General features: G+C 45.1%; 1 protein-coding gene across 1 annotated transcript in view; it reads left to right on the top strand.

Moving 5' to 3' along the window:
- Positions 1-12,524, top strand: part of GNL1 (G protein nucleolar 1 (putative)) — a 31,054-nt gene extending 18,530 nt beyond the window's left edge. The window contains exons 6-12 of the mRNA XM_015832047.1: positions 1,855-2,053; positions 3,985-4,080; positions 4,909-5,106; positions 7,037-7,215; positions 9,081-9,243; positions 9,332-9,472; positions 12,095-12,524. Coding sequence (XP_015687533.1) covers positions 1,855-2,053; positions 3,985-4,080; positions 4,909-5,106; positions 7,037-7,215; positions 9,081-9,243; positions 9,332-9,472; positions 12,095-12,396 — 1,278 coding nt within the window. The 3' untranslated portion in view covers positions 12,397-12,524. The remainder of the gene's footprint in view (positions 1-1,854; positions 2,054-3,984; positions 4,081-4,908; positions 5,107-7,036; positions 7,216-9,080; positions 9,244-9,331; positions 9,473-12,094) is intronic.
- Positions 12,525-17,052: the final 4,528 nt, after the last annotated feature.

Raw genomic sequence — 17,052 nt, 5'->3', positions numbered from 1 at the left:
AGTTGCCAACCTTGTCCTACGGGCAAAAGTAATTCTTTATATGAAACTTTGTCCAATTTAACTCCCCTAGATATCCCCTCTATCATCTGTCCTGGACTTGTCCAAATCGGAATCTTATAATTTAATCCATAATAATATTTCTTCCAGACTCGAAGTAAAGCACTTCTCAAAATATGAGCCTTAAAAATTCTGTCTACCTCACTGTTTCCAGGATGGCTTCGCAGGCCACATGAAACCACTTCGCGGGCCGCATCTGGCCCCCGGGCCTTGTGTTTGACATGTCTGTCCTAAGAGGTTACAAATATTCTGAATCGAGAAATGTACACAACCTCCCCTTGCGCTCCTTCTTCTCTAAGAATGCATCTGAAAATCAGGCAATACAAGTCAAGTGAGAGAAGGATGAGATGTGTCTTGATAGCAGTTCTGCAATTATTACAGTAATGACATTAAATTAGTTTTGGACCTTAACACAAGAAGGGTGATATAAGTGGTCCTTGACTTACAATGTACAATTTTGTGGTGGCCATCTATTTAATCATTTTATGACATTAAAAGTGATCATAAAGCATTTCATGATATCACACAAAGTGTCGTAAAGTATTTCCTGCAGTCAGCTCCTGATGTTTGGCTGTGCTATACAGTTCAACAAGAGCTACTTTCAAGGCAGGTACATCTCTGCCTTGAATACAAATCTCTGCCCTGAATTTTTAAGAACTTTCCTAATACTTTAGAAGTTCTGCCACTGTTGAAGGCGTTGAAGAATCTGGTAAGGAAGTATCTCTGAAAGGATGACCTGATAACCCAATGAGTTGTGGGTTGTCTTAATTGAAATTAAAACCAGAGAAGTTGACCTTTTCCCTTAAAAATGTTGCTGGATTGCAACATCAGTCAGACTCAAGAAGACAAATGGTTAATGATGAGAGCCATTAACCATTTGTCTTCTTGAGTCTATTGGTCTATTGGTTAAGGCACCAGGCTAGAAAGTGAGAGCCATGTGTTCAAGTCCCATCTTTGCCACGAAAGCCAACTGGTGATCTTGAGCCAATGACTCTCTTTCAGCCCAGCCCACCTCACAGGGTTGTTGTGGGGAAAATAGAAGAAGGAAGGTATGTGTCAACGCTGCTAACATCGGATGTTTTGCATTGACAACAGATGGAAATGTAACCATCTTTTTCCCTTTTGCTTTTATAGTTAGTTGATGCTGGGGGGGATGTGAATGAGACTCTAGCTAGACATAACAACAGTAAACTCAGTGTGAGAATCAAGGTTATTGAGCCCAGAGCTGATAAAGAATTGGCGGACTGGAGAAAGGAATTGTGCTTTGATACTATGTGCCCAGGGGAGGGGAATTCAGTTTTTGGCTTCGTTTATGTAGTGCCGATATTATGCTACTCGAATAAAAGATTCTTTAAGGTAAACAATGCCTTGAAGTTCTTTTGAAGAGTTTCATCTGTTGGAACTATGACAGTATGTTGGATATTTCACTGCCTTGAGTTATTTGTAAAAATAAAAAAAGGTAAAAGGAAATCACTGTTTCCAGGCACGGAAACTGTTTTAGAGAAGCGTAGATTTAAATTACTAACTACAGATACGAGCCACATTTGTGTTCATGTTAACATATGGGATTCTAATTTTCCACAATGCGTAAAACAGGCATGTCAAACTGCCGGCCCACGGTCCGGATGCGTCATGCCGAAACTGGCAATGGGGAAAAAGTCACAATATGTCGCGTGGCGTCATGTGATGTCACGAGTTTGACATGCCTGGCCTAGAAAATTGAAAACAGGATGATGTTTTATTTTTCTAAATTTCCCCATTCTATTTTTTTTTCTTTCTCAAACCTTTCTCGTTCAGGTCATCAACTTCTCTCCAGCTCTCTATGAGTTTGTCACCAAGCAGATGAAGAAAAACCTCATCTTAGTACTGAACAAGATTGATTTAGCCCCACCAGCCCTGGTGGTGGCCTGGAAGCATTATTTCAAGAGCCGGTGCCCTGAGATCCACGTGATCTGTTTCACTTCTTATCCACAGCAAGACCAAGATCCCAGTGCGGGTATTTTGTGAAATATATTCATAAACTTTCACGTCTGTCAATGGATGTTCATGTTTCAATGTAGTTCTGTGTTGGTTGAGCTGTCACAGGCTTAGCACGGCACCGTAGGCTATAAGAGAAATAGCAGAATTATCAGTTGGTTTGTTTTCTTTTTTTTCTTATAAGAAAAAGATTGTAGGCAAAGGTATGTAGAAAAAGTCCTCATCCCTTGGCCAAATTTGAGGTGCTTGTTAATTGGTCTCTAAAAACAATGAACTCTCTCAAGTTGAAGTGAAACATTCAGGATGCCTTCTTGGCAAAAATACACGTAGTCCTCAACTTATGACTTGATTGCTTAGAGACTGCTGTAAGTTACAACAGACTTCCCTAGAGCTACTTATGACCCAATTTCAAAGTTCCAACCGCTATTCCTCTCCTCCCCCACAGTCACATGATCGCATTTTGGTCACTTGGCAGTGGCTTGCATTTATGGCTGTTTGTAGCATTCCATGCTCGTGTTACTGCAATTTGGGACCTTTTTTTGGTCAGAAATTAGCATTTACTTCCTGTTTCTGGCAAAAAGCACCCATTAAGCACAGCGGGTTTGCTCAACTACCGTATTTGCTTAACTGCCTCAAAAAAAGGTCATAAAATTAAGACACAGTCACATGGTGATTCCCTTTACAATTGCTGCGACTTATGACCATAATTCCAGGCTCAATTATATTTATATGGAAGTGGTTTGCCTTCAACTTCCTCTGGAATATTTCTTTAACTACATTCTGAGACTTCTTAGGAGCCGTGGTGGTGCAGTGGTTAGAATGCAGCATTGCAGGCTGACTCCCTGCTCACTGCCAGGAGTTTGATCCTGACCGGCTCAAGGTTGACTCAGTCTCCCATCCTTCCGAGGTCAATAAAATGAGGACCCAGATTGTTGGGGGCAATATGCTGACTCTGTAAACCGCTCACAGAGGACTGTAAAGCACTGAAGCAATACATAAGTCTAAGTGCTACCGGTATTTCTCTTCTTAACCAACCAGTGTCAGGGAAGTGCTACTGTGTTTCCCCAAAAATAAGACCGGGTCTTTTTTTTTTTTGGCCTCCAAAAGAGACACCAGGTCTTATTTTCAGGGTAGGCCTTACCTCACCTCCGGCACTGACAGCCCCACCCAGCTGGTCCACTTCTTCTGGGGCCGAAGTTCTGCAGCTGCATTCAGGTCTGCATTTTGCAGTCAGGCCTTTCCAGAAGGCCTAAGCAGCCGAGTACTGAGCTATGTGTTCAATTCATAGCTTGGTGCTCGGCTGCTGAGGTCTTACAGAACCGAGCTACGGATTGAATCCATAGCTCGGTTCTTGGCTGCAAAGGCCTCCCGGAAAGCCCTGTGACTGAGAAATGGAGGCCTGGCTGCAGAAGAGGCCTCAGAAGAAGTGGGCTGGCAAGGAGAGGCCTGGCTGCAAGGTAAGTGGGTGCAGAGCGCGTGGGGCAGCTCCACCCCCCCCCCACTCTAGTTTGTTTTTTAGGTGTGTGCCTCGCCCCAAAACTAGGGCTTATTTTTGGGATAGGGCTTATATTAGGCTCACCCCCAAAAATCAAGCTAGCGCTTATTGTTGGTGTAGGCCTTACTTTCGGGGAAACACGGTACTTCTTGCCAATGTCAATAAGTTAACATTGATGTGGGGACAAGCAACAGGATTTATTGAGATATTTTGGACCTCTCTATGTTCTGGCCAGCATTGAAAATAACTGGGCAGTCAACAATGTAAACAATATCAAGATCATTCTTATCAGTAATAATTTATTACATTTATATGCTACCCAACTCCCAGGAACTCTTGAGTGGTTTGTGGCCTTGATTCCTCCCCCATTCACTACCTCACGTGTCATGGATATTATCCAACTTTTGGCTTCAAATCTTGACCTGGAATCTTCTGTCCTTTTTTCTTCCTTGCAGTGTTTAAAAAACGTCGGAAGCGTCGAAAGGGTTGGAGCACGGCTATGGGGCCCAATCAGCTACTGAGCTCCTGCGAGGCAATCACAGCTGGCAAAGGTGTGACTGCTCTTACATTTTGGCTGGATCTGTTTTGACATGGGATGTAATTGCTCCTAAAAATCAGAGACATTATGGTTTACTTTGGGGCTAGCAAGGAAAAGTACCAGAAGTTGAAGGTGCAAATAAGCTATTTTCTTTTCCTTAAAACCCAGCCACTTTAGTTCAGTTGATTAAAGAATAAGCTCTGGCTTAGCTTATATATTCAGAAGTGTTCTCCAGTCTGTCAGTAAATTTGGAGTAAAATGGTTTCCACAAGGTCACATAAACAAACAAACAAGCATGCATTCTAATTTTCTTCATTTAATTTGACACATACATTGGGCAACAAATTGCACATTTTAATTTTGTTTATTTTTTACCCCTTTATAAGTTTTATAAACAACTTGAGGCAGTGAACATACCTAATACGCCTTCCCCCTCCTATTTTCCCCACAACAACAGCTTTGTGAGGTGAGTTGGGCTGAGAGGGAGTGACTGGCCCAGCTGGCTTTCATGCCTAAGGTAGCACTAGAACTCACAGTCTCCTGGTTTCTAGGCCAGCACCTTAACTACTACACCAAACTGGCTCTCATTTATTTATTTCTAGATTTCTATCTCACCTTTTCACAGTATTTGCATAATTCAAGGCACTGCACATAGCAGGTCCCCCCTGTGAGGTGGTTTGGGGTGACAGACAAGGACAATGGCCAACTAGCTGGCTTCATGCCTAAGGCAGGCCTGGAACTCACTGTCTCCTGGTTTTTAATCCAGCACTTTCACCTCCAGTACACTTAAGTGGCTGGTCATTTTTGCTATTGTTGTAATTTCCCCTCTCTTTTTTGACAGTGGACTTGAGTAGCTGGAAGGAGAAGATTGAGCGGGATGCTGCTGGCGCTGGCCTGCCGCTGGATGACTCTGAGGAAGAGGAGGAAGATGACCGAAGTACGACCGTGCTGGTGGAGCATCAGACAGATGTAGCTATGGAGGGTGGTGGAATCTCCCAGGAACTCTACAAAGATGGAATCTTGACAGTCGGCTGCGTAGGTGAGTTAGCCTTCAAAGCTACTCAGCAGGACACTGTCCTGGAGAGAGCAGAGTATTTCCAGGACTACCTTCAAGGCTTGGTGAGATTACTACCCAGGTGCTGAAGAAGGACGTGGACTAAGTCAGGTTCAGACCTGCATATAAAACACAAAGCTAGCTGTGTATTACTGACAGGGCAATCCTGTACATATGTATTTGGAAGCAGAGGTAGTCCTCTGCTTAGGGCCAAAATGGAGCCCCAGAATTTCAGTTGTGTGTTGTTGTGGCTGTACGTTGAAGCACCATGTGACCGGGCTTGAATGTATGATTATTTTTATGATAGTCAGAAAGCAAGTTAGCATGGTTGCTAAGTGAATCGCATGGTGGTTAAGTGAGCCATCTGGTCATCAAACAAACCCAGCATATCCAGTGGGTGTTTTTATGTTTTCTTGCCAGAAAACATTGCAAGTCATGGTCATGTGGGTGCAGAACAGGGCAACTGGTTGTAAGTGCAAGTTGGTTGCCATGTACCCAGAACGTGATCACATGATGCGGGGTGGGAGTGGTTGTCATTACATCTTGAGGGTGGGTCATAAGTAGTTTTTTTATAAAGTATGCTGTAACTTCAAATGGCCATTGAACGGCCAGTTGTAAGTTGAGAACTACAGTCCCTCTAATGCAGGGGTCTTCAAACTTGGCCCTTTTCTGACTTGTGGACTTCAACTCCCAGAATTCTTCAGCTAGCGTGCCTGGCTGAGGAATTCTGGGTGTTGAAGTCCACAAGTCATAAAAGGGCCAAGTTTGAAGACCCCTGCTCTAATGCATACTGAATTCACAGGACTTATTTTAAAGTAAACAAATTTCGGATGGCAGCCTAAGGAACTGGCTAAAGTGTTGGGTTCCTCTTGGTGGGGTTTGGGTTCAGGTTCTCCCTTGTTCGTGGATCTCTTGGCTGAAAGTTGCAGCCAGCTTTTTCTCTTTGACCAAATTAATTTCATAGAATGATTGTGAGGATATCCACCCTAAGCCCCTCACAAGGAAAGGTGAGATCAAACAGGAGGCTAGCAAAACCTCAATTTAATGGGCTCCTATTTAGTTATGACGGACATAATTTCTGTCTAGACATTCCCCCACCTCTAGAATGCTGTAATAGTCATGTTCATTGCACTTAAAGTGGTCCAGACAAGATGCTCAGGAAATACACAAAAGAAAAATGCTAAATGTCTTATTTGCCCCATTTTGCATAATTTGCAGTATGATATCATGATGCAAATGACATTGATTTACGTCACGGCTTCCAGACGCAAATCAAGCAGAATGACACACATTACTATTTTGCATAATTTGTGTCATGACACCATTATGCAGATTGATTTGAATGTCATAGTCTCATATTTAATGGACGTTTGGGATGAATGGGCACTTCTTCCCCAGAACAGCCCATTAAATCCAACTTTTCTTTAATAACAACTAAAAATCTGGAATGCAGTACATCATTATAACTTGCTGATTAGAGGTGCTAAATATAGCCACTGTAGTTTCGCCTTGGTTCTTGGCTAAGGTTTTGAATGGATGAAAAGATAACTTGGCGATGGTTTAGTTCAGGAGTCTCCGAACTTGGCAACTTTAAGGCAAGGCTGGCTGAGGAATTCTGGGAGTTGAAGTCCACAAGTCTTAACATCGCCAAATTTGGAGACCCCTGGCTTAATTGGTATAGATGGAACGTGCCTCATGCAGACTGAAAAAAAGAGGGAAGCTGATTCCTGCTATATCAATTTGTTATAATAAATAAGCAAGGAAGTTGAGGTGGACTACCTGCCCCAATGTTTGGTTTCATGGAAAAACTGGAGGGTCCCCCAAGCAAACCTTTCATGGCAACAGCTTTGATTAATGGTGGAGATGATGAGAAGAGCCATTTTGATTTTGCCCTTCCCTTTCCACCTCCCTACAGGCTTTCCCAACGTGGGCAAGTCCTCCCTTATCAATGGACTGGTGGGCCGCAAAGTGGTGAGCGTCTCCCGCACTCCGGGTCATACCAAGTATTTCCAGACCTACTTCCTTACACCCACGGTCAAGTTGTGTGATTGTCCAGGGCTCATCTTCCCGTCTGTTGTTGACAGGAAACAGCAGGTAAGAGTTGGAAAAGGGAACAAATCGGTAAAGGTTTCCTGTCCAGCATGAATAGCCCTTGGGATGTAATCTTCTATATAAATAAAAATGTAAATGTTTGTTTGTTCAAAATCTTAAATCTCCGAAAGTTCTTCACCGATTGCTTTGAAATTTTGACACAACGTTGCATTCGAATACACGCGTGTTTTTATATACCTATATTATATAGATGTCACACCTGTGATAGGTAAAAACATGCTTTTTTTGAAAAACAGCGCAATCTGTTGGACGTAAAAGCAACACACACTTTTACCAGACTGAGCCACAGCAACGTGTGGCCGGGTACAGCTACTTGAATATAAATGTGAACTGTGTTGTCCAACTCCAGTGCTGTGGGAATACATGCTCAAAAGATTGTGACTAGCTGCATAAAGGACTGAACATAGAAAGTTTTCTTATACTGTAAATAGTTGGACTATTATTCTGTGTCTCTGCAGTAGGACTTCTCTAGTCTCCAGAAAAGAGTTTCTCCAACTTAACCTTGAACTGAATTTTCTTCCAACTCATGGTGCAAAATGCAAGATAGTGAGAATTTTAAATGATTTCTCTAGGGCTTATTCACATGCAGGTATTACGATCACTCAGCCTATTCTGGTAGGGAGTATTGTTAACACAGTATATCTCCGATCTGGCTGAGGTAACGTTAGATTTAATTCCAAAAAGATGCTTTGACATTTGCAGAGGTACAATCCTATCAGGTATCAGCAACTATGTAAAGTCACCATGTCTTTTCTTGGGCTTCCCTCTATCTTCAATACTTCAAAGGCACATTTGAGATAAAATAATTGCAGACGGTTGCTTTGCCGGTGTTTTTATGAGCTTTGAAGCATCTTTCTTCGAAGCATCTTTCCAGTTAGCCCTACTCTGCTAACTGGAAAATCTGTTTATTTCCTATATTAGTGTAGTGCTGTGATGAAAATTGCAGTTGAAGGCAATTATTATTATTATTTGTATCCTGCCTTTATTATTTTTACAAATAGCTTAAGGTGGTGAACATATCCAGTGCACCTTCTCCGATTTTCCCCACAACAATCCTGTGAGATGAATTAGGCTAAGAAAGAGAGTGACTCTTGCTTTTCTAACTCCTTGACTGAGAGCCAAGGAAAAATAAATGAGGGGACATTAAATCTGAAAAAGCCCACTTATATTGCTGATGCCTCTGGATCTGACTGATGAACATATATGTGTGAATCAACTGGAAAAAGCTTAAAAGACAGATGGAAGGTCTCAAGTACCAAGGCTTGAGCAACCATCAGCGTCCCTTTCAGCTCATGAAGGCTTATGTAAGGCTACTTCAGTATATTTCTATTGAGACAGACTAGGGGGTGTGCAGGGAAATTATAATAGAAAAACGTCATGTTCTGTGATGATTACAGAAGAACGTCTCTTCGCTTGTTAAAAATCAGTTCTCTGCCCACCAGGCTACACTGCCGGGGCAGGGAATGTTTCACGGCTGCAGAAGATGAGACAACCAGATGCCCTTTGATGAGAGTACCGCAAACCCAAATCTCCTGTATTGGAGCATCTGCTAAATTAAAACAATGAAAAATCAGACTGAAGGAGAGACTTTGTTTCTGAGCTTCTATTATGCAATTCAGGGGTGGTAGTTGGAAATAATACGAGATGACTCAATGTTGCTGAGAGATGAGTCTTGTGCTGCAGGAGATGATGTTTTGAGCTAGATTTGTGTCTTTTGTCAAAAAAAAAACCCCACCTCCCTCATTTCGTCCAGTTTTTTTAGCCTGCCAACACCTGCAGAGTAAATCCAATAGCAACCCCTGGCAAGCAACAAATCCTTTTTTTTTCATTTTTTGTTTAATTTTCAGATATTGGCTGGTATCTACCCTATTTCCCAGATCCAGGAGCCCTATACTTCTGTGGGGTACTTGGCTAGCTGGATTCCGGTGCAGGCCTTGCTCAAGCTGCGGCATCCGGATGCCGAACACGGCAAGGCTGAACCCCCTTGGTGTGCCTGGGATGTATGTGAAGGTAACGGTGCTGAAGAAACTTCTCCAGCTGAGTTGGATGTTCATTGTGGCTCTAACCCCCTACTACGTCCTCTTCTCTGTTTTTTCAGCCTGGGCTGAGAAACGAGGTTACAAGACAGCCAAAGGAGCCCGGAATGATGTTTACCGAGCAGCCAACAGTCTTCTACGCCTCGCAGTTGACGGGCGGCTCTGTGTCTGCATGCGGCCTCCAGGCTACACGTCACAGAAAGGTCTCTGACAAGAAGTCCCTGTAGCAGTTTCTCCACCACTTCCAAAGGGAAGTGGGGAATCTTGGGCAGTGGAACAGCTCGCCTTCAGAAATTGTGGGCACTCCATCACTGGAGGTTTTTCAGAAGAGAGTGGACAGTCACTTATTTGAGATGGTATAGGTCAGGGGCAGGCAACCTTGGCTCTTTTATGACTCGTGGACTTCAACTCCCAGAATTCCTGAGCCAGCCATGCTGAGGGGAAAGGGAGAGGTTTCCAAGCTGAGCCATGCTTGCTCAGGAATTCTGGGAGTTGAAGTTCACGAGTCATAAAAGAGCCAAGGTTGCCTACCCCTGGTATAGGTTCTCCTGCTTGAACAGGGGGCTGGACTAGAAGACCTCCAAGGTCTCTTCCAGCTCTATTCTATTCAATCTCTAGCCTGCTCTTCAGATAGGTGGGACTTCTGTGATTCTCAATGAATCCAGCATGTCTGGCAGGTTTCCAGGCTGGAGAAAAGTGGTCAAGGGAAATAGGCAGGCGTTATGAAGGACTCACACCTAGCTGACCTGGAATCACACATAATTGCTGGAAAGGATAAATTCCCACTTGCTTTTCTCAATACCGGTAGTAGCCACAATTGAACCCAGAATAACCATTGCTAAGCAAGGTAATTGTTGAGTGAATTTTGCTCCATTTTTTTTTTGCCTTTTTTTTGCCACAGTTGTTAAGTGAATCATGAGGCTCTTAAACAAATCTGGCTTCCCGCATTGACTTTGCTTGTTGAAAGCCGGCGGGGAAGGTTGCAAAAGGTGATCACGTGACCCTGGGAAAATGCAATCGTCATAAATACATGCCAGTTGCCAAGCGCCTGAATTTGGATCACGTGACCACAGGGTCGCTGCAATAGTCGTAACTCTGAAAAATGGTCATAAGCCATATTTTTTTCAGTGCCGTGGTCACATTTCAATAGTCATGAAACGAAAATGGTTGTAAAGGTGAAGGTCCGTTCTCCGAGCTTGTGGGTTGGTTTCCGAACGTCTCGTTACCGGGCTAGGTAAACATCTTCAGCGGAGTTTAAGGGATGTCAGTGTCAAGTGTTCTTCTGTTTGTAAGGACTTCAGGGGAGGGTGTGTCAAGTGAGGGTCTTGTGATGGGTCCGGTGTGAGTCATCAGTGAGAGGCTTGTGATGGGTCAGTTACATCAGGTCAGGGTCGTTGGGAGGTGAACCGTGGGCAGGGGGGGGCTTGTGTGAGTTGGTGGAGGGTCGGTGCTGTCTCCGGTTGGCTGTGTAATTGATTTGGATCCTGAGGGGTTCGTAGGCTGCTTGTCGGTCGATGCATCTGTTGATGGCATTGCTTGTGGAGCGCCAGGCTTCGATGGACTCACGAGCGTGGCGGGTGGTAGCTTGGCCGATGAGTTTATTGTTGCCCCAATCGAACTGGTGATGTTTGGTGTCGGTCCTACACCCAAGCTACACATATTCACCATGAAAAGTTGTAAGTTGAGGACTACCTGTACTGGTACCGAGTCCTATTTCATGTCCATTAAAGATATGAGCAGCATGATGCTTAGCTGCCAAGCATGAAGGAGATCTTCATGGAATTCCTCCATCTATGTTTTCTGAATGTTGATCCTTATGTGCGGGTGGCCACGATTTGAGCCATGCTAGCGAACTCTCAGAAATGAATATTGAGAGCGAACATAAAGTGGAATTTATGTTTTGAGAGTCCGGCATCCTGTCCTGTCCTGTTTTATTTGTATTATGCTATTATATTTGCATTTACAAGGTAAACGCAAGGTAATCCTCCACTTATGACGAAAATTGAGCCCAAAACGTATGTTGCTTAGTGAGACAGTTGTTAAAGTGAATTTTACCCCATTTTACAACCTTTTTTGCCACAGTTGTTAAGTGAATCCTTGCAGCTGTTACGTTACTAACACAGTTCTGAAGTGAATCTAACTTCCCCATTGACGTTGCTTGTCAAAAGGTCGCAAAAGGTGATCACATCACCCCGGTACACTGCAACCCGTCATAAATATGAGTCAGTTGCCAAGCATCTGAATTTTGATCACGTGACCGCAGGGATGCGGCAACAGTTGTAAGTGTGAAAAATGGTCGCAGGTCCCTTTTTTCAATAATGTCGCAACTTTGAACGGTCACTAAATGAACTGTTGCATGTCGAGGACTGCCTGTATTATTTCATGTGCACTCCAACGTCTGGACTGTGCCAGCGTTGAAGTTGGCACACAGCAATCGAAAGGGAACTAAGAGTATAACTAAGTGCAATGAAAGCCAAAATTAGAATCAGCTTTCGAAATAATGAACAATTAAATGCTTGGCAAAAGATGTTGTTTTGACATCTTCCTACCTGCCGAGGAATATTAGAAGCATATTATGCACAGTGATTTATGCCGAGTATTAGCATAAATATTGTAACTACGGCTCGGTGTTTTTCTGCAGCTGAAAAAGTCTCTTTTACAGAATCTTTTCTGCAAAGAGTCCAGAAGATGGCAGAGTCTTCTGAACTCTTCACAAAAGTGATCAGGCTTTGCTAGAAATAGTGGCCGAGGCCAGAAGACGGCCTAAGACTGTCCCCGGCGATGGGCGCTTTGTTTCTCACGCCTCCATTTTGTTCTCTCTGCAGCCATGTGGGAGCATCACCCCGAGACGGTTGAGATAGCAGCTTTGCAGGAGGCTCACCGCCGAGACGGGAAAGACGGCTCTGCCGAGGAAAACGAAGGGGAGGAAGAAGAGGAGGACGAAATCTCCAGCTCGGGAGAGGAAGAGGACGAAGAGAAAGACCGGGATGCCGATGAAGAAGGCGAGGAGGAAGAGGAGCCCCTCTCGGCCCCCAAGAGTGGGCCCAGCCAGCCGGCCCCTCCCAGGAAGGGAAAGTTACTGACCCAGAACTTGTTTGCTTTGCTTGGGGAGGATGAATGTCAGTAGCTTCCCCTTTTGGACTAAGGGACGGGCGATAGATTTGCCCAGCCCAACCCAGCTGCCCTCCCCGCTGTGCATTCCCCAGCTCCGGAGCTGCCGCGGTGTACCAATAAAGGTGATGTTTATTTCCTGGCCCACCTTTGTGGCTGTGGAGAGGTGAAAGGTCAGTGATTAGGAACACAGGAGGATCTGTGGTCTGCTTGCTCTGAACTCTTGTAGTAGTTGCTGGCTGGGAGATGCTGTGGTCTGCATGCAGAATTGTGAACTGTTGCCCATCACTTGGGTAGGTTAGCCACTAGAACAGAACAGAATCACAGAGTTGGAAGGGACCTCGGAGATCTTCTAATCCAGGGCTTTTCAACTTTTTCACCCATTGTACCACTTTTAGAATATGGCAATATCCGAGTACCACCGGTCGCCTAGCAAGGTGTCAAAAACTTGATGACCCCCCCCAAAAAAGAAAAAAAAAAGTGATGAAGTACAGGTAGTCCTTGACTTACAACAGTTCGCTTAGTGACTATTCGAAGTTACAATGGCACTGAAAAAAGTGCCCCCCAAGCCACAGCCGAGCAAGACACCTGCCTGCCCACCCAGTGGCGCTCTTCCTCCTGTCCAAGGTTTTCATTGTTGTGAGCATTTCTGTTGAGGATTGGCAGCGGGGGTGGGGTGGGGGGTGTTTGGTTTTTATTCTCCCCGTCTGCTGGGTGGTTACAGCAGGTTTTGGTCGCTTCACATGACCCTGGGACACTGTGACCGTCATAAATATGAATCAGTTGCCAAGCATCTGAATGTAAATGACAAGACCCTGGAGATGCTGCAACATTCCAGCTGATCGGCGCTTCTGGGCTCAGCAGAAGCGCCAGGATCAGTGCTGCTTTCCAGCTGATTGGTGCTTCTTCAGGGCTCAGCAGAAGCACCAGGATCAGCACAGAGCTCCAGCTGGAGCCTGGCACTGATCCTGGCGCTTCCGCTGAGCCCTGACAGCCCTGCAGCTCCAGCCATCTCTCGCTCAGGCTTGTGCGGTCCTGCCACCGGTTCAGCTCATTCCCCTCCCCTGCTATCACTTTTCTAGGATGGTCGCATACCACCTGCCAGGTGCCAATGTACCACAGGTGGTACCCATATCACTGGTTGAAAAGCCCTGTTCTAGTCCAACCCCCTGCTTAGGCAGGAAACCCTGTACCCATTTCAGACAAATGGTTGTCCAATCTCTGTTGGAGATGGCAGAGTCGTTCTCAGAAATGTACCTCCTTTTGTAATCCAGCCAGGATCATCTGCACATTCAACAAAATTAACCCCAAGCCCAAGGAAACAGCAGGCTTTGCAAAAGTAGAGCCGTCTTTAGGCAAAAAAAAAATGTGTTGGAGAGGAGGATTTTTTTATAATTCATACCGCCCAAAACACCCCAGTAAAAAGGGAGCCTGCTCTGGGTAGGGAATACAGGTAGTCCTTGATTTATGACCACAATTGGGCCCAAAGTTTCTGTGGTTAACCAAGACAGTTGTTAGTGAGCTTTGTCCCATTTTACGACCTTTCTTGCCTGAGTTGTTAAGTGAAGTAATAGTTGTTACGCTAGTAATATGGCGGTTAGGTGACTCTGGCTTTCCCATTGACTTTGCTTGTCAAGATCGCAAAAGGTGATCACGTGACCCCGGGACATGGCAACCGTCATAAATATGAGTTGGTTGTCAAGTGACTGAATTTTGATCATGTGACCATGGGGATGCTGCAATGGTCGTGTGAAAAACAAGTCACTTAAGTGCCAGTGTAAGTTCAAATGGTCACTAAAGGAACTGTTGTAAGTTGAGGACTACCTGTACTAGCTACTCCAGGTGGGGCAGGAAAGAGAAGTGGGATGGGGTGGAATGGAATGGAACAGGGCATGATAATTTGGCATTCAGACTGAAATGTTCATCCTTCCTTGTAAGAGTCCTGCTGCAGATTTCACTTACATTGGTTTCCATGGTAGTTACTGTATTTAATATGATGTGAACATGGTTCAATTCATGGAAAAGAGATTTTTCTGTGGTGGCTACTGCCATATAATCTGACTTTATCTCTCAAATTTCCATCGCAAATGATGAGAGATATCATTTGATTGCCACATGAGGCTAAATGAATGAATGTATACTTTAGTGTAGCAGCTCCCAATCTTTTGGGCACCAGGAACAGGCTCTGTGGAGAGGGGTTTTTCCGTGGACTGGAGGGTGTGTGGTTTCGAATGCTGATTGCATCCCGCAGACAGAGCTTTGTTTGTTTGCATGCCCTGGTTTCTGGCATGCCACGGCCTGGTCCCGGTCCACGGAGCAGGGGTTGAGGACCCCTGCTTTAGTGTGATTTTAGACCAAAATTCAAACTAAAAATCAAGATAAAACCAGATTAATGGGGCAAAAGACAATATGTTCATTCTGTGCTCTTAAAAAATTCCATTTGTGTGAATCAGTTGTTAGCAGTTCTGAGGGAGTTACAGGAATGTTAAATGGATGTAAGTTCTCTTATCACCCCAAGATAAAACAAAACAAAAGTGACAACAGATCACTATCTTTCTTATAACGGCTGCTAACCATTCTCAGATGAAATGCTTGTGTAACCAAGTGAATTTCCCAAGGTTGCATTTTCTCATTTGAACTCTCTTGACAACGATTGTCAGGTAAATAATGCATTAGTCATTATCTTTTGTCTTCTGGCTTGCCTGGATATAGGACAACGGTCTTCTAAAGACAGCACTGGCTTAATTTCTGTCAAAACTTCAGGGTTATCCCTTTTCAAAATCAATACATTGTTATCTCTGATCTGCGCCAATTGTTAAGTGCAGTAATGGCGGACCTATGGCACCGTTGCCATGACATTTTGGGTGACACAACTGTTCAACAACACCCAATGACATCTATTCTCAAAAGCATGCTCTATTCTCACGTGATTTTGGGAGGCTGCAGAGGCCATGTGGGAATGGGGTGTGCTCTTATGTGGCCACTAGACACTCTGGAATTCACTCAAGAGAGGGTTATGCTCTCGTGCAGCCTCCGGAGCCTCAAAAAAAATCACACAAGAACATGGTGCGTTTTCATGCAGTTTTCAGAGGCTGCAGAAGAGCATACTCCAAAGCTGCTTCAAGGACGAAGGTCTTGTGCAACCCGGAGTAGCCTCAGGTAGGTCAAAAGGGGCTTGTCAACGGAAAGGGAACAATGCCTGGAGGTAAGGCATGCGGCAGTTCCTGTGGAGTGCTGGACCATGTGCTGTTCCCCAAGGCCAGGGGTAGGCAACCTTGGCTCTTTTATGACTCGTGGACTTCAACTCCCAGAATTCCTGAGCCAGCCATGCTGAGGGGAAAGGGAGAGGTTTCCAAGCTGAGCCATGCTGGCTCAGGAATTCTGGGAATTGAAGTCCATGAGTCATAAAAGAGCCACGGTTGCCTACCCCTGCCCAAGGCCCTTGGGGAACGGTGCAAGAACGGTCTTTTTGAGTGTTAGAGATGACGCTAGAGTGGAAGTTGAGGCCCAGGTCTCTATCTCCGGTCCAACCTCAATACAGCCACTGATTGTCCCTCTTCATAGAGGCCTAAATGAGAGGCGGGGAGAGAGAGAATAGGATTTTTGATGTGTGTGTGTGTGGTGACATGGCAGCAGAGTCAGACATTTTCTGAATTTTAGGCATGTGGAGCCCAAAGGTTTTGCCATTATTGGTCTAATATAGCAGAGTTCCCCAACTTTTCCGGGTTGGCGGCCCGAAGTGGGGGAGGGGGGAAAGAGGAGATGATTTTGTGGGAAGGGCAGGGGCTTGTGTGTGCACATGAGCACCCGCAATGGTCGCAGCAACGCGTGACTGGGGCCTCAAACACCTGTAACAAGGCTCACGCGAGTGGGGCCGCGAACGCCCGATGCTTGCAGCGTTGCTTACGCGAGTGGGGCCGTGTGCGTGCCCATAGGCCCGCGGACCGGCCGGCCACTCGCGCTCCCTGGTGGCAGTTAGACCACGGCCCAGTAGTGGGCCATGGCCCACAGGTTGGGGACCCCTGTAATATGGAACAGATTCCTGTTCTGTTCATATTTGAGCAGTTTTCCCCCAGGCTCTTCCAATGCGTTGGGCTTCTCTCGTCCCTACAGGCAATCTCGGTGTAGCCCAACTCACCTGGAGTGCCGCAGATTAGGAAAGGCTCCCTTAGTGGCTGTGAGAGCTGGCACTTGTCCATCGCCAACACAAGTGGGGCCAACTCTTTGACGTATCTAAAGACTGAAATGAAAGTTAACAGCCGATGGGACTCTGGGATTGGGGCTCTGTACATACATACTCATACTGTTGCAAGAGCAAGGAAGGAAAAGGAGAGGCGCCCTTGGCTTGGAGTATTTTGAATGAAGAAGCCCTCATTTCCACACATTGGTGTTTCCAAAGAAACCGTTTTACAGCTGAGGATTAACCGATCCTTTACTTGCTGTTGGTTGTCTGTAACCTTTCAGTACATAACGCAGAATGTGGTTTGTGTTGGGAGTGTTTTTAGCTGGATGTTCACATGCAATAGAGCAGGGGTGTCAAACAAGACAGACACAGACTTCAACGTATAGTTAGAACTGCAGAAAAAACAATTGCTACCAGCCTGCCTTCCATTGAGGACCTGTATACTGCATGAGCCAAAAAGAGGGCTGTGAAAATATCTACAGAGCCCTC

Source organism: Protobothrops mucrosquamatus, unplaced genomic scaffold (genome assembly GCF_001527695.2).
Source record: "Protobothrops mucrosquamatus isolate PMUCROS unplaced genomic scaffold, P.Mucros_1.0 scaffold_296, whole genome shotgun sequence".
Classification (NCBI taxonomy): Eukaryota; Metazoa; Chordata; class Lepidosauria; order Squamata; family Viperidae; genus Protobothrops; species Protobothrops mucrosquamatus.
Note: the sequence above shows the minus strand (reverse complement) of the source record. Positions and strands in the feature narration are given on the sequence as shown.